Genomic DNA, 24126 nt, shown 5'->3' on the forward strand with positions numbered 1-24126 from the left:
TATTGATTTCCTATTTTTAATTTCATTGATTTCTGCTCTAATTCTTCTTATTTCTTTTCTTTTGCTTACTTTGGATTTAATTTTCTCTTTTGCTAGTTTACTAAGATGGAAACTGAGAGTATTTGATTTTTAGATCATCTTTTTTAATATATGCATTCAGTGCTGTACATTTCCCTCTAGGCTCTGCTTTCACTGCATCCCACAAATCTTGATAAGGTCTCTTTTCACATTCATTTAGTTCAATATATATATAAAGATATATATATATACACACACACACACATATATATATGTATGTTTAAGCTCAAAGTATTTTAAAATTTGTCTTGATTTCTTTTTTGACCTATGTGTTATTTAAAAGTGTGTTGTTTAATCTTCATGTATTTTGAGATTTTTCAGTTACCTTTCTGTTATTGAGTCTAGTTTAATTCCCTTGTGGTCTGAGAGCAGACACTACATGTTTTCTATTCTTTTAAGCGTGTTAAGGTGTGTTTTAAGTCATAGAATGTTGTCTATTTTGCTGAATGTTCCATATGAGCTTAGAAGAATGTGTATTGTGCTGTTGTTGAATGAAGCAGTTGATATATATCAATTATATGCAGTTGTTGATATATATGGTATTGTTGAATTCAACTATGTTCTTAATGATTTTTTTTGCCCTCCTATATCTGTCCATTTCTGATTAGAGGGGTGTTGGAATCTCCAATCGGCTGTAGTAGCTGATTCATCTTATTTCCCCTTGTAGTTCTGTTAGCTTTTGCCTAACGTAGTTTGATGCTTTGTCCTTAGGTGCATATACATTAAGGGTTGCTATGTCTTCTTGGAGAACTGTCCCATTTATCATTATGAAGGGCCTTCTTGATTTGTAATAAAGTTCCTTGCTTTGATGTACGCTCTTTCTGAAATTAATATAATTACTCCTGCTTTCGTTTGACTAGTGTTAACATGGTATATTTTTCTCCATTTACTTTTAATCTATATATGTGCTTATATTTAAAGTGGGTTTCTTATAGGCAACATGTAGTTGGGTTTTGTTGTTTTGATCAATTCTGATAATCTGTCTTTTAATTGGTGCATTTTTAAAATTTCAACATACTAAGGGGGAACAAATGTTTTTGTTACATGAATAGCTTTTATAATGCTTAATTCAGAGCCGTAAGTGTGCCCATCACCTGAATAGTGTTCCTTGTACTTGTTAGGTAGGTTTTTACTCCTTGCCTCCTCCCTCCTTCCCTTTCTTGATTTCCAATGATTTTTACTTCTCTCTGTGTCCATATGTATCCATTAATTAATTTAATTTGTGCATTTAGTATACTGATGTTCAAAGTGATTACTGATATAGTTGGATTAATATCTACCATTAGTTGCTACTGTTTTCTGTTACCCTTTTTCTTCCTATTTTTGTCATCTTTGGGTGTTAATTGAGCATTTTATATGATTCAGTTTTTCTCTTCTTTCTTAGCTCATCAATTATATTTCCTTATTATAACTTTTCTTAGTGGTTGCCTAGAGTTTGCAATATACATTTACAAGTCCAAACCCACACAGAAATAACTCTATACTGCTTCATGGGTAGTGTGAGTATCTTATAATAACAAAATAATCCTAATTGCTCCCTCCCTTTCCCGTATCATTGCTGTCATTCATTTCTCACACAGATACTGGGCTCAAGCGATCCTCCTGCCTCAGCCTCTCAAATAGCTGGGACTACAGGCATGCGCCACCATGCCCGGCTCATTTTTTCTATATATATTAGTTGGCCAATTAATTTCTCTTTATTTATAGTAAAGACGGGGTCTCCCTCTTTCTCAGGCTGGTTTCGAACTCCTGACCTCGAGAAATCCGCCCGCCCCGGCCTCCCAGAGTGCTAGGATTATAGGCGTGAGCCACCGCGCCCGGCCTGCATTTCTTGATTACTAGTGAAGTGGAACATATTTTCATGTTTCTTGGCCATTTCTGTTTCTCTTTTTATTGTTGTTCAGATCTTTTGCCCATTTTTCTATTAATAGTTTGTGTTTTTATGGATTTATAACAATTCTTTATGCATTTCAGATAGCAGTTTTATGTTATATGTAATATAACTAGTTTTCTCCAGTCTCTGATTTGACTTTTCACTTTGTTGTTAAATTTCAGTGTAATTTAATTTGTCAGTTTTTAGCTTTTATGGTTTCTGTGTTTTCTAATCTTAATTAATTTGATAAATGCTTATTGAGCATCTGTGTTTCAGGTACTGTTTTAGGTACTTGGGATATATTATAAACAAAACACAAGATTTCCAGAACTTACAGTCAAGAAGCTCTTACCCTGAGTTCATAAAGATACTCACCTGCATTTTTTCCTAGAAGTGTTTAAGTCTTGTTTTTTCACTTTTGAAAGAATTTAAAGTTGGCTCTCTATGTTATGTAATCTGTCCCTTTCTTAATTTTCCTAGCCTCCGCCAGGCAGTGTAAAGATGCCTAATGTACCCAATACACAACCAGCAATAATGAAACCAACAGAGGAACATCCAGCTTATACACAGATTGCAAAGGTTAGTTCTGGTTAGCTGTGTAGATTCATGTTGGAAATTACAATATCAATAACATTTGCTTTCAAAGCAAAATAATTCTTTATATTGTTGCATTCCTATTGTTATAATTTGTAACTCCCCTTTGAGTGTGTATTTGCCATCTTGTCACCCTATACTCATACCTCTTTGTCAGCTTATATTCATAACATTTGCTTTATTCCATTAGGAATTATTGAATTCTTTTTTTTAGTTCTTCATATATCATCTTGGTGTACTACTTGAGTAGCAAAATTTTTATTGCCTTGGGCCTCACTTTCTAATGGATAGATACCATTATGGTAACACTGATGGGATAATAGGTATTACTGGGAGAGAGTTATAATGACTAAGCTATGGACAGTGACTGGTAGAGGGTGGAAAGTGGCATAATCTGAGAAAAAAGGAGATGAATAAGATGTCTGGTGTCATGGAAGAACAAATGGAGTAATAGGGCAGAATTTCTTAACCATATCTTTTTTTTTTTACTTCATTCTCTCATAACATTTAAGATGTTAATATTATAAAATATTCTTGCATTGGGAACCTTATAACCCATTTAACCCAACTTACAGGAGCCAATTCATTGGCCCTTTTTTCTGTTTGTCTGTTTTCCTCAACTATTCTCATTGCCTCTGTTCTTCACTCATTTAGGCACAGAGATCACCTTATTTCATTTTCTAGATTACCTCAGGACTCTGACTACTCTTAGTAAGAGAGGTTTTTTTTCTGTCCATATGGACCCAACATCCCTACTGAGGGTTTTAATAGTTAAAAAACCAAAATGGACTAAATATCCTCATGAACTTTTCTGAAACTATGGTCTTCAATGAATCCCTATATTTTGGAAGTACAGTTGAATTAGATTTCTATCATAATAGAAGAGTAGGAGATAGCATGTAAATGTTAAAATATTTTATACTCCCGACAGATGTATTCATGTGTTGATTTCTTTTTTGTTGTTGTTGTTTAGGAACATGCCTTGGCCCAAGCTGAACTTCTTAAGCGTCAGGAAGAACTAGAAAGAAAAGCTGCAGAATTAGATCGTCGAGAACGAGAAATGCAAAACCTCAGTCAACATGGTAGTATCCAAAGGAGTTTGAGATAAAAAGAACTTCTAAACACTTTAAATTGTATCTTTACTAGCTCCTAGGTCATTTGGATTGTGGATAAAACCCTGCCCTGTTGTCCTCTTCTAGCAAAGAGATTAGACACAGCAGATTGCCTAGGTGATACTGTGTAGCTGTTGCTGATTTGCATAGTGGTTTGATGGATTAGAACAGTGTTAGTTTCATCACACACAAAGTGAATGTGAATGTAGTGATTTTATCTTTTTTTTTTTTTTTTTTTGAGACAGAGTCTCACTTTGTTGCCCAGGCTAGAGTGAGTGCCGTGGCGTCAGCCTAGCTCACAGCAACCTCAAACTCCTGGGCTCGAGTGATCCTTCTGCCTCAGCCTCCCAGGTAGCTGGGACTACAGGCATGCGCCACCATGCCCGGCTAATTTTTTTATATATATATCAGTTGGCCAATTAATTTCTTTCTATTTATAGTAGAGACGGGGTCTCGCTCTTGCTCAGGCTGGTTTTGAACTCCTGACCTTGAGCAATCCGCCCGCCTCGGCCTCCCAAGAGCTAGGATTACAGGCGTGAGCCACAGCGCCCGGCCGATTTTATCTTATTCTAAGGCCAGGAGCCTTTTATTCTGTGCTTGGGTCCTCTTTGGTTCTATTGAATGTTTGAGTACATTTGAGTGTGCCCTACTTTTGACTCTTAGCTGATTTATTCAGACCAGTTTTATATTATCTCTACCCTTGTCCTCACAAGTTTATCATATTTGTCAGACCATGTTAGAAAAATGTTTGCACTGACCCTTGGAAGCCTAAAGTATTTTTATATAGTGACAAAGAAATTAGTACATGCTGAATTGTTTGCTATAAAATCTGTTCAGCCTTGACTACCAAAGATCACTTCATTTGGATCTCTTAGGGAAGACTAGCAGTGTCTAGGTGAGAAGTTATAAAAGCTAGATAAGTCATTGGTCAGGATGTCTGGGATAGGGATGGAATGCAAAGCTAGGGCAACAATAGTATACAGAACTATTTCTTCCTTGTCTTATTAAATACAATGTGTAAGTCTAGGGCCTCATGAGAATACATTTATCATGGGTCATCTTCTTGCTTGCAGCATCAGAGACAGCATCTATAGAAGAGAAACTAAAGGTTTACTTGGGATCAATGTTTCTTAAATACCTATAAACAAAATCAGTCTTATTTCTTTAGTACTGACTAATAACAGGTGATTTCCATAAGAGGTATTTTAGTAAAAGTGGTAATGAAGAGTGGGAAATTAATAGACTTTTGTAGTACATCTTAGTATTTTTCACCTTTTAACTCATATTTAATCCTCATTACAATCCTGCAAAGGATGCTAGAGTTGTTATTCTCATTTTACAGAATAGAAATTAAGGTTTATAGAGGTCAAGTTGCCCAAGGCCACCTAGCAGGTAATTGGCTAGGCAGTTCTGGTTCCAGAGCCTCTGTTCTTTACTGCTACTCTCCCCTCTTCTCAACTATTATGAGACTGGCATGAGAAATGTATGAACTATATGGAATTTGAACAGTATGAGAAATGTAGCAGAGGAGGCACATTGGGGAGGATCTGAAATGTTAAGTCCTGCTTTTTTCCACTGTGAAAATTTTCCTGGTCTGTAAAAAGTGTGTAAAATTGAATTTTTCAGTCTAATTTCTTTATATAGACATATTTTCTACCCTCACAGGTTGAATTTGCTTTTCTCTGTTTTTGAAGGTTCCATAATTTCTCTACTTCTTTCTCATGACTGTTTCATGTTTTCTCACAGTTTTATGATTTTCTTACATATGTCTTTTGGATATTATTTTTTTTTCTGAACTTAAAGATTTCTAAATTTGATTCTTTGGTGTTGGTTTAATATTCTGTTTCTTCATGGAGAGAAGATCAGCTTCTTGAAGAATTCAGAAGCTGACCTCTCTCCACATGAGTTAGGAATAATAACAGATATATATTTGAAGATTTAGGATGCTGAGGAAGAAATTGAAGTTTAAAAACTAGATGATCTTTCCATGACATCCAGGCTGTTGGGACTTTTTGAAGTAAATCTATTTTTAGGGCAGAATCACAGGGTATGTCCATGTGTTTTCTTTTTGTTTCTTGTTTTTTCTGTACATGATTGGTTTCTGCTAAACAGGATTTGATATGATAAGTGGAAAATTATTTTGCCATCTAAGGTTTTCTAAGGTGATATTCTGAGAAAATTTTTAAATTTTAAAAAGCTTGGCTGCTGGGCGTGGTGGCTCATTCCTGTAATCAATCCTAGCACTCTGGGAAGCCGAGGTGGGCGGATTGCTCGAGGTTGAGAGTTCGAAACCAGCCTGAGTGAGACCCCGTCTCTACTAAAAATACAAAGAAATTAATTGACCAACTAAAAATATGTATACAAAAAAATTAGCTGGGCATAGTGGTACATTCCCATAGTCCCAGCTACTCAGGAGGCTGAGGCAGTAGGATTGCTTGAGCCCAGGAGATTGAGGTTGCTGTGAGCGAGGCTGATGCCACAGCACTCACTCTAGCCTGGACAACAAAGTGAGACTCTGTCTCAAAAAAAAAAAAAAAACCTTGGTGTCCAAAGTTCTAGGAGTATAGAGATATAGTATTAATTTTTAAAATAGCATCTATTAAAATAATAGATAGGGATGGTCTTTATTATGAAACCAAAAGTCAGAATAGCACATATTTGTTATAATGCAAATAACTTGTTTTGTTTTTTTAATTTACAGGCAGAAAAAATAATTGGCCACCTCTTCCTGGAAATTTTCCTGTTGGACCTTGTTTCTATCAGGATTTTTCTGTAGACATTCCTGTAGAATTCCAAAAGACAGTAAAGCTTATGTACTACTTGTGGATGTGTGAGTATAGAACAAATTATATATTTCTTTAGAGTTTATATTTTGTTGTCAAAATCCACCTTTTTGTGGAACTATTATATTAAGGATAGTATAGTAAATTGGTTTTCATTTTTTATAATAATATTTTCAGAGTGAAACATACCATGTTTAGGTACTTCAAATTGTACACTATAAGTCCTTGGAAGAGAAAAACTTATTTACTGAGAACTGGCATTCTTTTAAGGAAAGAACAACTTCTCTGTCCCATGGGTAGAATTGTGTAATGATTCTTGTTCCTTGAAAGAAGTTATCTAGGCATGATTTGCTTTGAATAAATTATGCATGCTATTTTTATGCAGAGGAACGTTGTTTAAAAAAATTCTGTTAAATGTAGGCATTGTGGCTACTTTTTAAAAGGGGCATACAATATTGTAATATTATAAATGGTAAGATTTTTTCATAGCTCTGAGCATAGTTTACTTTTCATTTTAAGTGGTTGTGAATACTTTTATAATATTATTGAAAATACCTAATATAGGATATTTTAGGAATGTTAGAACATACATTTTTAGGCTGTGATGCTTACATTGCTTTGAGTATAATTACAACTCATGAAATACTAAAATTAAATGTCAAGCTGTTAACAGTTCTGTTGTATGTACACAGACTTCCCACTTACTCTCTGTTTCATTTTTCTTCCAAACAGTAGCCTCAGACTTATTTGATATCATTATGTCATAAGGGGAGGTACCGTGTTTCCCCGAAAATAAGACAGGGTCTTATATTTATCTTTCCTCAAGAAGACATGCTAGGGCTTATTTTCAGGGGATGTGTTATTTTCCTCTCAAAGCCTCAGCTTGCAGCATGCAGAGGATGATGGGGACCTGACAGGGGGAGCCAACCTTGTTGGTGGGGCTGCCTTTCCGGTCACCTCTGGGATAGTAGCTGTCAGGATGGGGCAGATGAAAAGGGGGCTGTTCGTCTTCTTTACCGCTCTGTGACAAAATGCATGGGTTGTGCAGATAGGCTGTGTAGCCACGCCCATCACTAGGTCTTATTTTGGGGGTAGGGCTCATATTGCGTAACTGCTTAGAAATCCTGCTAGGGCTTATTTTATGCGTAGGTCTTATTTTCTGGGAAACGGTAGCTGTCTTGGCTTCTTACCTGTGCAACATTTGGGTTAATGAATAACTCGTATGGTATGTTCTTGATGGAGGAAATTTGTATGTTTTTACGTTAGGATTAGTGAGACTCCCTCTTACCCCCACCAAATGGGTAAGATAATTTCCCTCAAAATCTTTTAGGAGCATTCTTCACATATGGGAGTTGTTTTGGAATTTAAGAAGTAATTCCTTATGTACATTTTTAACTCTTAATTTCTTTTTGAGATATTGTTCTTGATCTGATGTCTTTTGATGAATACCCAGTGTCAGTAGTATTATATATTTTTGATATTAAAGTATGATTCCATATATGTATGTGCTAACCAACTCAATTAATGTATCAGTATATATGCATTTATATTTTATATATATGTATATTTTTAAATGGGCAAAGAGTGGCCTAGCATTTTCGATATATGTTCTTTGACTTAATGAAAAATATTCTTTTTTTTTGTGAGGTGGGGTCTCACTATGTTGCCCAGGCTGGATTCAAACTTCTGGGCTCAAGGGATCCTCCTGCCTCAGCTCCCAAGTGGCTGGGACTAGAAAATATTTTTTTGGTGGAAGAGATGGGGTTGAGATAGAAATTAAGGGATTTAGTAAATAAAGATTGAAGGGGGAAGATAGTTTATTTTAACTAAATGGTTATTAACTACTTTACCAATGCTAAGTGTTTTAAAATGGTTCTGTTTTGTCTTAGAAATAATCACTTTCTGAGTTTCTCAGAAATAATGTAGTTGACTATAGTTTTCCCCAGCCCTTTTCAATTGACAGGTCTGTTAACTATATTCAGAAAGGTCTCAAAATTCCAGTTAGGGTTCAGTTTTGAAGAAGCATTACCTGGAACAAAGTAAGATCTACTGTCAGCTTAGTAATGTACCTACATTTTATAGAATATAGGCTGTTTTAATAAATTATTTTCAAGAAGTATTCACCTATTGTTGATATTGGGATTGACTAATGCTTTCATAATAAGAGCTAACATTTATTGAGGATTTACTTTGTACCAGGCACAATACTAATAATCACTTTGTATACATTGTCTTATTAAATCCTATTCACATGTGAAGCAGATAGTATGTTATTTTGTTTTGTAGATAGGAAAACTAAAGCTTAGAGAATTTGAATAACTTGTCCAACATTATACAAGTAAGGTTGGAGTTGGATAGCTTAACTATAGAGCCCTGGGCCTAGATTTCCATGTTATAACACTTACAAAGTACTGAAATGAAATAATTTACATTTTTAACTGAATATCATGAAGATATGCTTTCAAAATTACCTTATTTGAAGCAGATAATATAATCTATAAATGAACTGAAGTAATTAGAAATATCACTGTAAGATGAACCTCTTTGAATGTACTCTTGAATTAGAAAAGAAAAATAAGTCAACACCATTTAGTGAAGATGACAATATACTGTTTATTTTTGGTGTCTATATTGTAATTCAGAATTTATCAAGACTACTGTAGCAATGGTTGCAAATTTAGGTCCACTGACAGATTTGAGTGCTTAGTAAAGCAAATTAAAGTTTTACATGAATGAGAGTTGTTCAGATTGCAAATCATATAATCCAATAATGAAAATCAAGTGATTTCTTTAGTGTTCTATCTACATTTGGAGTCCACTGGCATAGATTCATTTCTCTCTGAAATTGTATTGAAATTAGCAACATAGAGTCATGCATTTCAAAGTACCTTGCTTTTTTGTATGTTTTTTGAACTCTGCATAATTGGACAGATTGTTCAGTAATTAGCCATGGACATTTTAAGTCTTTGGGGTACAAGTAAATGATTCATTGATCATGGTTGTTGGTTACGTTGAAAACATTTAGAAAAAAATTTTATTACACAAAATTAAATTGCTATTTTTAATCTGTAATTGAAAAAAATTTTTGTGAACTTTAAAACATACACATTTTGTCTTTAACTGGACTAGGAGATAAGGCTTTAAAAGTTATTTCTCTGAAGATTGAAATTTAAGTTAGAATGTTCTTAACATTTAAAACTTCTTTAGATAACCGGATTCTATTTAATGCTGCAGAGTTAATAATTTTCTTTTTCTTTTGAATTCTGTTTTTAAGCTCTTAACAAAACTACCCTTATTTTGAGGCAAAGGATTTTAAGTAAATTTATTAGGACTACCCAGCTTTCTTTCATGTGTGTTAAAAACCCTAATGGGAGAGTAATAAGTGCAAGTCTTTATTTTGTGATAGAATTGAATGGAATTTTAAGACTGGATATAGCTGAAATATCGATGCTCATAGAGGTCAAGTGACTGGTTTAATATTATCTGACTGTAACCTAGGTGTCTTCACTCTTCCTCTGGAGCTCCTTTCTTACTCTAGAGCTTGTTTATTTATCTAGTAATTAGATGAGAGCAAATATGGAGCATCATAGAATGTGTGTTTATACTGTTTCATTAATTATTATTTTTGACTCATAAAGAGATTTTAGTTTGTTTTTAATATGTTTAAATGTTTTTATTTAGATCCAAAAGGTTTTCCCATTTTTTAATTTCAGTTTAAGTAGTTTGTTGGCATTTTTTTTGTATTCATAATTTCCATTGAACATTTCTTTTAGCTTGTATAAGAATTTATTTCCTGTGATAAACTCAGCCTGTGAATAAATTTTTAAAAAATTCTTTTAAAAGTTATTACAATGGTTCTTTAGGATTATAGTGTAGTTAGATGTTATTCAGATTTTTTGTTCTTGGTCTGTCAGGGAAAGTACTTATTAACAGCATATGAGGAATTTGCCAGAACCTATTTGTATTAACCAAAGGCATGGCCTGCCAGAACAGCTGAAATGCATTGTGTAGTGTGGAGGAGTGGGGTGAGGGGTTTAGGAAGTTTAATCCTCTACCAGAACACATTTTTTTTCAGGACAATGGACAATTTTGTGAAGATGAATTAATAATCCTTATACATTGACTATATAGTTATTGGAAATTGCTACTGTATTAGTGTTTTTACTACAGTTTTTAGTCTGCAGCCCCATTCTGTGAAAATACAGTTCTGAATATAGGATCATTTTTTCCTCCCAAATCTTTGTTCTTCTAGCAGACACTACAGTTCTTCCCGGACCTTGAATCAGGAGACACATCATGTTTCCTTCACAGAGAAGCCCTTAAGGTCATGGTTCTCTGGTTGCCACCGGAACTTTTGCCAAATAGTTCATGTATTAGGACTCCCTTTTTTGTGTATAGTTTGTTTTCAAATCCAATGTGTAAGACATAGCAGTGTTTTGAAAAACACTAAATAGAAACATGAGATAGAATTCATTTGCTCTTAGGAAGTATTTTTTCATTTATAATTGTTGAATTCATAAATTGAATGTAAATATTTCTTTCTATTTTGTTTTCTGATTCCACAGTCCACGCCGTAACACTGTTTCTAAATATCTTCGGATGCACAGCTTGGTTTTGTGTTGATTCTTCAAGAGGGGTTGATTTTGGATTGAGTATCCTGTGGTTCTTGCTTTTTACTCCTTGTTCATTTGTCTGTTGGTACAGACCACTTTACGGAGCTTTCAGGTAAAATGTGTGTATTTTAAAATATATTCTTTAAAACTTTGAAGTAAATAGTAATATACCTTAAAGGAAAAGTCGACACATTTTCATTAAAAAATTTTTTATTGTATAACATACCTTCAGAAAAGCCCAGTAGCATGTGTATTTGTTGGATTTTATAAGTTAAAAAAAATCCCATTCTTTTCTCCCATTCAAAAAAAAGATCAAGCATGAAAAATAATGAAGGAAAAATAAAAATGGTATTAAATATTTAATATTTGTAAAATATTCTATTTCATGTGGTATACTTGACCTTAAGGAAAATTTTGGTCTTTACCCATCCCCTGCCTTCAAAATTACCATTGGTGATTTTAGTCTTAATTTTTAAATGAACCTAGGGAAGGTAAAATACATGCAATATTTAAAATAAGTCATTTTCACCTAGCAACTTAGTAATTAGTTTCTCTGTAAATTCATTTTTGGCTTTTCCAAAGGCAATAACATTTTAAAAACTATGCTACAAGATTAAGTATAATACTTTGTATAGTATATTTTAATCAGTGGTTAGAATTAACGTTTTCTAAATGCATATTCTGTAGGATGTTGTGGGAAAAAAAGAGTTCATTAGCTTAATAAGTTTCATAACAGCTGGATAGTAAAGTTAGTAAGTTTTTTCATTTCAGAATTTCTTAGACCCTTTAAGTGCCTAGTGTGCGTTGTATTTTGTGACTTGATCATGAAACCATTTTTTTCTGTGAAGCACATGTTGAACCATTGCTTTAAGAAATAAACATTGGGAAATACTGGTTGAAATGATAGTCCTCTATGGGCCTATGTATTAAATAGTTTATCAACTCATTTTTATTTGAGTTAAATTCATACAAATAAGCCTTTTCAACTCTCATGAATAAGGGACAACATTACTAGGGTATAGGCCTTTGTTGTGCAAATGATGTGTTAGGGAAATTAGAGGACCACATTCAGTTGTTCAGTTTTTTTCATTTCATCCTAAAATCTCTTTAATTAACCAGAATCAATCGGTCTCTCTCTCTCTCTCTCTCTCCACAGACACACAGTTAGAAACCCATATCTGCAAATAGGGGAAAACAGAAGAAAAAAGGAGATGGTAGGGCATTTGGAGAGAAAAGATGTCAGACAACAGAAAAGTAAATTGATTAGAAATGGAATGAAGGGAAGAGGGAGGAAAGGGAAGAAAGAACCATTGGATACATTGGAATATGAGAGATTGGTTGTCAAGAAATAGGGGAGGAGGTTCCCCTGTAGTTGTTGGTTAGAGAGGAATGAAAAGGATCTGACCCACAATGGGGGTTAGAGAGTTATGGAAGAAGGTTATTGCTGCTCTTTTCCTTGTTATTTAAGCCTGGCTAATAAGGCTTTTTAATTTTTTATTTTGACATCTAGCATCTGCCTGATTTTTTTAACTTCCTCACTCTGTGATACTGGAAGTGAACTTTCATTTCTTGATTTTTAACTTTTAGTTGTCTTTTACTCATTTTCTGCTATGGAAGATGAACTTTCAGCTTTTCTGTAGCTTGTGGTGCTGCGTCGCCCTCAGCATAAACAACATTCTTTCTCCCCATAGTCTTTCCATTACATCTAACATAATGATTTTAGGTTAGATTAATATTTGGATTTCTTTACTGATTACTGTGTAAATAGTATTTACAGCTGGGCTTTTTGGTATACTGTGATTACATTTTGTTCTTTGCAATACTACTACTATGGTAAATAACTGCCCTGTTGGCTGGGTGCTGTGGCTCATGGCTGTAATCCCAGCACTTTGGGAGGGTGAGACAGCAAGATCGCTTGAGGCCTAGAGTTTGAGACCTCTCTGAGCAACATAGACCCTGTTTCTACAAAAAAATTTTTCAAAAAATTAGCCAGGTGTGGTGGCATGCGCCTATAGTCCTAGCTACTTGGGAGGCTGAGGTGGGCGGATGGCTTGAGTCCAGGAATTGGAGGTTGCTGTCCAGACGTCCTCAAACTACAGCCCTTGGGCCACATGCGGGTGTTTTTGCCTGGTTGTTTTTTTACTTCAAAATAAGATATGTGCAGTGTGCATAGGAATTTGTTCATAGTTTTTTTTTGTTTTGTTTTTTTTTGAGACAGAGTCTCCCTTTGTTGCCCAGGCTAGAGTGAGTGCTGTGGCATCAGCCTAGCTCACAGCAACCTCAAACTCCTGGGCTCAAGCAATCCTCCTGTCTCAGCCTCCCGAGTAGCTGGGACTACAGGCATGCGCCACCATGCCTGGCTAATTTTTTCTATATATATTAGTTGGCCAATTAATTTCTTTCTTTTTTTTTTTTTTTTATAGTAGAGATGGGGTCTCACTCAGGCTGATTTTGAACTCCTGACCTTGAGCTATCTGCCCACCTCAGCCTCCCAGAGTGCTAGGATTACAAGCGTGAGCCACCTTGCCCGGCCTAGTTTTTTTTTAAACTATAGTCCAGCCCTCCAGTGGTCTGAGGGACAGTGAACTGGCCCCTGTTTAAAAAGTTTGAGGACCCCTGCTCATGCCACTGTGCTCCAACCTGGGCAACAGAGCAAGATTCTGTGTCTTTAAAAAAAATTGTCTTGTTTTGATCTCTTGTTTCATTTTACACACATACGTTCACACATATCCTTCCTCCTTCTGGTTTTTTCCATATTCTCTGGTATAATTGAGAAACTGTGATCAAATATATTAATATCAGGTAATCTCCCGCCCTCCCTTTGGAGACATCCCTCTTAAGAGTCCTTGATCATATTCTCCTCATTTGGGCTGGTTGGTCTTTGTTGGCATTTCCTTTTCTTCCTCTTTTGTACTGGATTCCTATACCAGGGTCCCATCTATCCCATCTCTTCCTTTTCTTGGTTTGCTCTATCATTTTTGGTATAGCACATCCTTTTGTAGATAGCTGAGAAATAAGTACAAAGGGGATTCATTTTTGAGACCTTATCACATCTGGAAATGCCTATTTTGTACCTTGCAGTCAACTTACAGTTTGGCTGTGTATAGGTTGGCAATTATATCCCTCTAAATTTTGAAAGCATCATTCCCTTGTCTTTTAGCATCCTCTATTTCTGTTGAGAAATCTGATACCATTTTGATTCTTAATCTTTAATGTGGCTCATTTTTTTTTCCTTTTCTCAAAACCTTTAAAAATTTTTCTCTATTCTTAGTATTCTGAAAATCAATGAAAATAGGTCATTATTAATATTATTATTTTTAATTATGCTGTGTACTCTGGATGTCTTTGAAGACTTTTAGGTCCTTAAATTCTGGCAAAATTATTGGTATTATTTCTTTTTTTTCTTCCTTTCTGTTTTCTTTGTATTCTTTTTTTTTTTTTTTTTTTTTTTTTTTGAGACAGAGAGAGTCTCACTTTGTTGCCCAGACTAAAGTGAGTACCGTGGCGTCAGCCTAGCTCACAGCAACCTCAAACTCCTGGGCTCAAGCAATCCTGCTGCCTCAGCCTCCCAAGTAGCTGGGACTACAGGCATGCACCACCATGCCCGGCTAATTTTTTCTATATATATTTTTACTTGGTCAATTAATTTCTTTCTATTTTTAGTAGAGACTGGGTCTCACTCAGGCTGGTTTCGAACTCCTGACCTCGAGCCATCCACCCGCCTCGGCCTCCCAAAGTGCTAGGATTACAGGCGTGAGCCACTGCACCCGGCCTTCTTTGTATTCTTTTTTTTTTTTTGAGACAGAGTCTCACTTTGTTGCACAGGCTAGAGTGAGTGCCGTGGCGTCAGCCTAGCTCACAGCAACCTCAAACTCCTGGGCTCAAACGATCCTTCTGCCTCAGCCTCCTGAGTAGCTGGGACTACAGGCATGCGCCACCATGCCCGGCTAATTTTATATATATATATATTAGTTGGCCAATTAATTTCTTTCTATTTATAGTAGAGACAGGGTCTTGCTCTTGCTCAGGCTGGTTTCGAACTCCTGACCTCGAGCAATCCGCCCGCCTCGGCCTCCCAGAGTGCTAGGATTACAGGCTTGAGCCACCGCGCCCGGCCTGTATTCTTTTTAATAAAACTCCTTGTTAATAAGATATTGGAACTTCTGGGAAATTTTAATGTTATTTATTTTCCTCATGTTTTCTATTCTTTTGTTTTTTTTCCTACTCTTTAGGGAATTTCCTGAACTCATTTTCTAAGAATCAGGATGGCATCAGTCTTTTTAATAAAAACATTGAAAGCTAGAAGACAGTAGAACGGTGGTTTCAATTTGAAGGAAATGTACTTTCTGACCTAGAATTCAATACTCATTTAAATTATTAAGTGTAAAGGGTAAAGGTATGGACAGCAAGATTTCAAAAAGTGTATCTTTCCTGCGACATTTCTCAGGAAACTACTAGAGTAGAGGATGAGCTGTGCCAAAATGAAAGAGTAAACCAAGAAAAAGGAAAACATGGGATCCAGAAAATAGGAGCTCTAACAAGAGAGAGGGGTCTAATTTATTTCCAGGATAATGTTGAAGAGAGGTCAAGATGGCAAGTGGGTGGCCAGTTTAGGGCTCTAGATTTGAGCAGGTCTGAAGGTTTTAAGAGAAACAGTTTCAGGAAGACAAAATTGGTAGAATTCTTAATTTGAATGTGTTAAGAGATTTACATAAGTAGAGATTAATTACTGATAAGTATATATAAAAATAGCAACAAAAGACAATTGCCCTCTCCAGGGAAATTTAAAATGCTTGTGCAGGAAAGAAAACCTAGTTACAGCATCCTTCATGTCAGCTGTGAATAACATTTACATAGTCACAATAAGTGAGCAGTACTACTCATCTAACCAGAATGCTACTGGTTAGCTTATTGGGAAGGTAAGGGAAACAAAAAATGTCCATGTGTATGATAGGCATGGATGTAGAGAAGAATGTAAAGGAAAGGTAAATTCTTATTTTCTATAATAGTAAGGCCCTAGCTAATATTCATATGAAAAATCAAGAAGTAGCAGTATAAGCTACTTATTACTATTATTCAGACTGTGAATATTCACTTCATTTCCCTGTTTTGAGTATGATTGTGCTCAGCTGGTTCTAGTATTCTGCTTTCAGAATCCTTTTGGTTCAACTTCTCCAGAAAGTCAGTGTCCAGTCTTTGGTCTTGGTTGTAGAGTGTCATTTGCCCTGTAAAGGAAGTATCTGGGTGTCAGATTGCTTCTTACATAGACTTTTATCCAGTCTTCCTGTTTTCACCCTGGCTTGCATATTGCATTGCAGAGGTAGCTTGTGTTTTTGTCCAGTTTTTGGGTTTTTCTAAGGTTCAGGGAGTTTAAAACAGTTTGGTTCTTTGTCCATTGCTTACTTGAGTTTCTTTGTTGAATCAGTTACTACTTGTCCAGCTCCTTTGCAGTTTACAAAATTTTATTGCCATCAGCTCTCTGTTTTTGTTCCTGTGGTTTTATAGATTTAAAAAAACAAGCAAAATTATTTACTGTCATTTCAGTGATACTTTGGGAGAGAGAGAGTAAACTAATATGTTAAATCCATTATGTTTAACCGAAGATCTGGGTATACTTTTTTAAAGCAAACTGTCTCTGGGCAGTAGACAACATTTTTGTGTCTTTATTTCTTTATGACATACTTAATACCCATGGAGATATTATGTTTTTTTATGTTGGAATATTTTGCTAATGGAAATTAGAAATTAAATATAAATGAACAATAACACTGTTTACCTTGAAAAACATTCTGTAGTAGAGTATGAACCAGAAAGCCAATTTAATTTTTTCCATAAAATACTTTATATTTGATTATAAGTGTAAACACGTATTCAGAACTTCAGGATAGTTTCATTTTAGAATTTAAATTAGTCTTTCAACTTAGTTTGATGTGAGTTAAAATGCTACCATTTGAAATTAACTTTTTTTCATCCTGTCTATATAACAAGTAAAGGAGAATTTTTCTTTTTAGATTCCAAAATGAAGTCTCAAATTCTTCCTGAGGAAAGATAATATTTCTCTAGACCTACCAGAAGAACATAGTACTTATATTCTCTTACTTGTGTATATCAATTATATAATGCTTTTAGAGTCTGCAAGTCATATTCAGTACTTTATGTTGTTTAATCTCTACAGTCTTTTGAGTAGGTCATTAGGAGCTGAGGTTTTAACCCAGTCCTTCAGACTAGAAATTTAGGGCTTTGTGTTCCTTTTCACTTTATTACATTTAGATTATCATTTAATTTGTAATGAATCCAGGTACTTCAGTGATCTCCACACGGTTAATTTACTATAGAATATTTACTGTCAATGTTCATTTCTCGAGTAGTTTTTTAGCCAAAGTAGTTATTATTTGTTATAAAGTTCTGTGCCAGTTGGTGTTGAGAATATGGAGAAGAAAAATATCCTGTTAACTTTTTTGCAACTTATTTGATAATTTTTCTAAGTGTGATCTAAGGACTCTTGGGGTCTTCCTCTGAGGAAGCTTAAGGTTCTCCCTTTTCTGACTATGTCTACGTGAAACTGATTTCTTCATTTTCAGCCAAAACAACATATCATATAATGTATTGAGTGCAGAAGCACATGTGAAAAACCATGTGGATATAACAGTGCTAAGGATTGCTTTAAAACTCTGAAATGAACACTCCTGCATCCACTTGAAAGAATGCATATCCTGCTGCTGTTGGGGTAGGATGTTCTCTAAATGTCAGTTTGGTCAAATTGGTTAATAGTGTTGTTCAGGTCTTCTGCATCCACACTGAATTTTCTGTCTACTTACTGTTTCCTGAGAGACAGGTATGCTAAAGTTTCCAAACTTCAAAAATTGTGGATTTTTTTTTTTTTTTTTTTTTTTTTTTTAGTTCTGTGAGGTTTTGTTTCATTTAGTTGAAGCTCTCTTGTTAGGTGGATACATATTTACGATATGGTTTCTTTGTGCTTTAACGTCTTTATTATTTTGTAATGTCCCTTTTTATCCCTGGTAATACTCCTTTTTCTAAAATCTTCTTTATATTATTACAGTCAGCTTTCTTTTGATTTGTGTTTGTATATTACATCTTTTTTTGTCCTTTCACTTTTAACTTATCTAGTTATTTATATGTAGTTTTTTTGGTTGGCAGCATGTATTTGGGTCTTGCTTTTGCATCAAAGCTGACAGTTGTTTTAAATTAGCATGTTTATGACATTCATATGTAATGTAATTATTGTTCTGCTTGCATTAAAATCGTCATTTTACCATCTATTTTCTTTTTGTTCCAACTCTTCTTTGTTTCCTTTTCATTTCATTTTGTCTTCTTTGGGATTATTTGAGTATTTGTTAGTGATTCTGTGTTCTCCCCTATTTCTTTATACTTTATTCCTGTATGAATCCTGTTTAGTGATGCCCTAGTTTTTATAATATACATCTTTAATCAGTCTATATTCAAATAATATTACTCTGCTTCATGTGACTACAAGGACCTTCCAATAGGATACTCCCAATTCTTCCCCCAGTCCTTTGTGTATATTTGTTATGTATTTCCTTTTTACATATACTAGAAACACACCGTATATTGCTGCTACTTTTAAGTACTCATTTGTCTCGTAAGAATTAAAAATAAGGAAAAATGAATTTTACACTGGCCTTTATTAATTCCATTTCAGCACTTTTCATTGTGTGTGTGTGTAGATACATGTTTCTGTATCATATCATAATCATTTTGCGAGAATTTCCTTTAATATTTTTTGTAGTAAAGGTCTACTGGTAATCAGTTCTCCAGTTTTTGTAAGTCTTTATTTTTCATTCATTTTTGAGAGAGATTATCAGTGAGTATAAAACTGTGGGTTCATAGTGGTTTTTTGTTTGTTTTGCAGGGGAGTTGTTTTTCTTTATTTCAGTACTTTAAAACACATCACTTTGTGTTCTGGCTAGCAAAGTTTCTGGCAAGAAGTCTGCTATATTTTGTTTCTTCGTCTGTGGGTAGTGTGTCTTATTTTCTCTGTATATCTTCAAGATTTTTTCTTTATTTTTTTGGGCTTTTTGAATATGGTGTGCCAAAGTGCTTATGGGTGTTGTGTGTTATGTGTATATGTGTATTTTGGTTTTACCTGTAGTGTTTTCTAATGTTCTTGGATCTGTGGTTTAGACCAGTGGTCCCTAACCTTTTTGGTACCAGGGACTGGTTTCATGGAAGACAATTTTTCCATGGAGTTTGGGGGCGGGAGGGATGGTTTTGGGATGATTCAAGCACATTTTTTATTGTGCACTTTATTTCTGTTATTATTACATTGTAATAATATAATGAAATAATTATACAACTCACCATAATGCAGAATCAGTGGGAGCCCTGCACTTGTTTTCTTGTAATTAATGGCACTGCTTATATGACAGGAGGTAGCAGAGCTCAAGCAGTGATGCGAATGATGGGGAGCAGCTGTAAATACAGATGAAACTTTGCTCCCTCACTGTAGCTCACTTGCTATGCAGCCTAGTTCCTAATAGGCCACAGACTGGTACTAGTCTTCGGCCAGGGGGTTGGGGACCACAGGTTTAGAGTCTTTTGTTAATTTTGGAAAATTCTCAGTCATTGTCTTTTCAGATATTTCTTCTGTCACTTTTTTGTCATCTTTTTCTGGATTTCCTGTCACACATATAACAGACTTTTTGATGTTGCTCTGAAGTTCTTGGATACGCTGCTCTTCTTTTTCCACTCTTTTATTTTTACATATCAGTTTGTATAATTTCTGTTTTTGAGTTCACTGAGTCTCCCTCACCCTCAGCTGTGTTGAATATATTGATGAACTTTTCAGAGTTATTCTTTATCTGTTACTGGCATTTTTCATTTCTATCATATCCATTTGGTTGTATCCTATATTTTATATATATGTTAAAATTCCTCATCTCTATATTCATGTTGTCCATCATTTTTTTTTTTTTTTGAGACAGAGTCTCACTCTGTTGCCCTGGCTAGAGTGCCCTAGGGTCAGCCTAGCTCACAGCAGCCTCAAACTCCTGCGCTCAAGCCATCCTCCTGCTCAGCCTCCCGAGTGGCTGGCACTACAGGCGTGTGCCACCATGCCTGGCTAATTTTTTTCTATATTTTTTTAGTTGTCCAGCTAATTTCTTTCTATTTTTAGTGGAGACGGGGTCTCGTTCTTGCTCAGGCTGGTCTCAAACTCGTGAGCTCAAACGATCCTCCCGCCTCGGCCTCCCAGAGTCCTAGGATTACAGGTGTGAGCCACAGCATCTGGCCGTGTTGTCTATCTTTTTGACTAGAGTCTAAAAAAAAAAAAGTTGGATATCTTTGAAGACAATAGAGACTAAGATAAATAGCTGTTGTGCTTGGAAATGGACATACCTTTTTCTGTTGTGCTAGGCTTTTAGTGCCTATGTGGGAAGGGGACAAGTTTCAGGCAGTCCAGTCAGGAATTGCCATGATTGCCCTCAGTTCCCCACAGAATTCAAATTTTTGGTGTTACCTTATGTTTAGGGTGAGGCCTTGTTTTCCAGAGGCTTTTTCTCAGTGTCTGCTCCATTAGCTTTAGGTCTCTCCTTTGTGCCTGGCCCTCAGAGTGGGTTTTTCTCCACACTTTCTTCCCTCAGGAGTAGATTGCTGTTAACTTGTTACTTTGTTTGCTAGCATGGTTGAGGGGGTGAGGGTTGAGGAGAGAAGAGGTGTATATTCTTGTCTAGTTCATCCTCAGCCTAGCAGGCTTTGTCTCTGGAGTGGGGTGGTCTACCCTTCTCAGTGATCCTGCTCCTTCCCCATTGGTAAGGTATCTCTAATAGTCTGGACCAGGACATATTCCTGTCCCTCCTCCAAGGTTAGGGTTTTTTCCTGTGCCCTTTCCCTAGGTGTAGTGGGTCTTCAGGTGTGCCCTGAGGAAGATGGGATTTGTTGTCCCATTAATGCTTTTATTTTGAAGGGATAAAGGGAGTTTCAGTGGCTGCTGTTTGCCTCCCTCAGACCTATACCCTGAGTGAGTCCTGCCTCTGGTCTGTCTTCTGAGTACCTGATGAGATTTATGGAGTAGAGCCTGTGAGTAGGTGTGAATGCCCACAGGTCTTTGGCTCCTAGAGGTTCTGTATTCTCTCTCTAACTTATCATTAGCCTTTGGTAATTCATTACAAGTGTTAGCTGAATTCTTTGTTGGTTGTCTGCTCCAACAAGCAAGTGCTAGTCTTTTATCTCTCCTGAGTTATATTTTGGGTTGATTGGTTGCCCTTTTCATGAGTATGATTTTGCAGATTATTCAGTTTTTTAAATTGTTGTTGTGAGAGTTGGGAGCAGTGCTCTCTCTAGTTTTCTCTAGCCTAAGCAGAAGCCCTACCCCTCTACATCTGCAGTATATCGGAAAGTTCCTTCTTAGTCATGAGACAGAGTTCTTTGGTCTTTAAACTGTTCTTTTTTTTTTTTAATTTAAAGAAGTTTTAAAATCACTTTAGTTTTTCTTTTTATCATATATATATTTAAAACATTTGTTATTCTTTCTGTGAGTTACTCTTTGAAGGTAAACCTGTTTGTGACGATATCTCATTGTGCTATGGCATCATTTACACTTCAGAGTAAATCAGTATTGGCAAATGTCTTCTTAAAGACTAGCTGAGATGCTGAAGAAGGTGTTAGCTTCAAGTTTTAAGTCCCTTGCACTGTTACAATATTTGAGATTTGCAGTAAATATAAAAATAATACAAGGTGCATGAGATTTTTAAAAACACATCTTTTCATGAGTTAATTCTATTTGTGTTCTATCAGCTGGTTACTTTGCACACATCTAATTTTAAAGGGAAATATGAATAAACAGCATTATTCTGGAACGGCAAAAGTATGTAAGAAATGTATGTATGGTGTAGCCAAGAGTAGTTTAGGGGCAGAAAGAGTAGGGTGAAACACATATATTCACACATATATAAATATAAGAAATATATATTGAAATACATAATATAACTTATATTAAAAATTAAATTATTTCTGTCAGTATGCATTTGTGTTTATACTCTTTATGGTGATAAATTAGGATTATTTCTCTTATCCATTAGCATGCTCTTCAGCTATTAACTGAGTAAAAGGAGGTTTAGGGTTTAGTTTTGAAATACAATTAGTAAAGAAGAAACTAAATATATATTGCATATGGTACAGAGTCAAGGAAAGAGTTCTGTGTATTTTTTTCTTCAAGTCATGATCTAAGATGGACAGAATGGTGATTTAGATTAATATAATATATAGGATCATAACACTTTTAGTAAGAAATTCAGGGTGCATTGATCCTGGTAATAAAGTAGAAGTTTTAGTTTAATAAAAGTTACTTGTTTTGGATAATATTTCATGAGGTATATTGTTTTTCCCTATGGCATTTTATTATACAAAGCAATGCATACTTTATCTTGACCTCTACAGTGTAAAGTTAAGATAGTTAATTGAGAATTTGAGGTTATGTTAACACTTAAGAATTTAGGGAGGAAAAGGATTTTTTAAAATATATGATTAAATAGTTAGGAAGCTTGTAGTGTAAGAGTGATAGGATTCTTTATAAGAGTCAAATCATGTAGGAGAATTAATATTAAACTGTTCTTTGTAACATAAAAAACATTAGAAATAGTTTTATGATGTGTCAAAACTCAAACTCTTATGTTCAGTATTCTCTGTTGATATAGGCATTATAGAGGCATATTTGTAGAAAAACGTTTGAGTCGTCTGCTTTATAAGAGGATAGTCTATGTAATATCCTGGAAAAAAATTCATTTGTGACCTAGGATCTAACCAATGTTGACTTTTGCTTTCCTTTAAATTGCTTAGTTTTACTATTTAAAGGTAATATGAAAATGGTTGGCTACTGGCTGACTTTAGCTGTTTATGCTTTCTACATTGGCAGTGTAATTGTGAGATTTTTGGTTGTCACTCATGAAAATCTTTGACTAATCAAGTAAAAGTTTTAGTAAAATATTTCATCTGTTATTGTTTTGTCTATCCTCCCTGACTCTTTTTAAAAGAGAGTATTTTAAATAACCTAAACTGTAATAAATGAAAAATAGATTTATAAGCTTTCCTTATGTAAGAAACACTGGATTGAAAGAGATGTTTTCAAGAGAAAAACATTGCACAAGGGAATTTTTTTTTTTTTTTATCATTGTGATTATTTGCATCTGGGGAATAGAATTCTTTGAGAATTTTTTGAGAATTCAAAGACATTGAGTCTTTGGGATTTCTTAACTTTAGATAGTGGTGTTCTGTTGATTGATAATTAGATTTCTTGGAGAAGATGGAATTGAAATAATATCTTAGAGATAATTTTATCACATGGTTAAGAACATTCGCTTTATAGATACACAGACAAATCCCAGCATTTTTGTCACTAGCTATATATTTGGATTACTTAACCTTCCTAAACCTGTTATCAATAAAATGCAGTCAGTATTAGTGTCTACTTCATGAGGGTGTTATAAGGATTGAATGGGTAATGTATGGTAATGGCATGGTCCTTGGCACATAATGTTCAACAAATGTTAACTATTTTTACAAAATAGAGCCAGTTAAGTATAGAGGATCCAGAGCTTGGACCCAGGTTATAATCTAGGTTTAAATAATATTTAGGTTTATGATTTCATTTCAAATGAACTTTCCATTGTATCCCTTTGCTTTTGGGAGAACATAGGTGGGAAGAAGAGAGTTCAGGGTCTCTTTCATCCCAGTCCTGTGCTTTTTTTATCTAGACTAGTTTAGTGAGTTCTTAATAGTTTTGAATTATAGACTCTATCATAAATCTAAAATCTTTGAATCCTCTTCCTGAAAAAGCACACATATGCAAAATTTTTTGTACAATTTTGGGAAGTTCATGATCCCACCTTTTGAAGCCTATTTCTAAAAGCCCTCATTTGGAGAAAGAATTGATTTCAGTATAAAGTTATTAAGAGGGAAGAAAGGGCTGGTTTAGATAGTCTTGTATCTCCTAAGTAACTAAGACAAGAAAAGCAGGTATATTTCTTATGTTTCATTTTATTCTAATGCCTGTACATCATCAAGAATTTTATGTCTGTCTTGATTGTTGTAGTAGTGAT

At 34.9% G+C, this 24126-nt stretch overlaps 1 protein-coding gene across 1 annotated transcript in view; it reads left to right on the plus strand.

Moving 5' to 3' along the window:
* Positions 1 to 24126, plus strand: part of SCAMP1 (secretory carrier membrane protein 1) — a 96652-nt gene that overhangs the window by 36648 nt on the left and 35878 nt on the right. Inside the window, exons 3-6 of the mRNA XM_012766767.3 lie at positions 2432 to 2530; positions 3519 to 3627; positions 6359 to 6487; positions 11006 to 11165. Of these exons, the coding sequence (XP_012622221.1) occupies positions 2432 to 2530; positions 3519 to 3627; positions 6359 to 6487; positions 11006 to 11165 (497 nt within the window). The remainder of the gene's footprint in view (positions 1 to 2431; positions 2531 to 3518; positions 3628 to 6358; positions 6488 to 11005; positions 11166 to 24126) is intronic.

Source organism: Microcebus murinus, chromosome 11 (assembly GCF_040939455.1).
Source record: "Microcebus murinus isolate Inina chromosome 11, M.murinus_Inina_mat1.0, whole genome shotgun sequence".
Taxonomy (NCBI): domain Eukaryota; kingdom Metazoa; phylum Chordata; class Mammalia; order Primates; family Cheirogaleidae; genus Microcebus; species Microcebus murinus.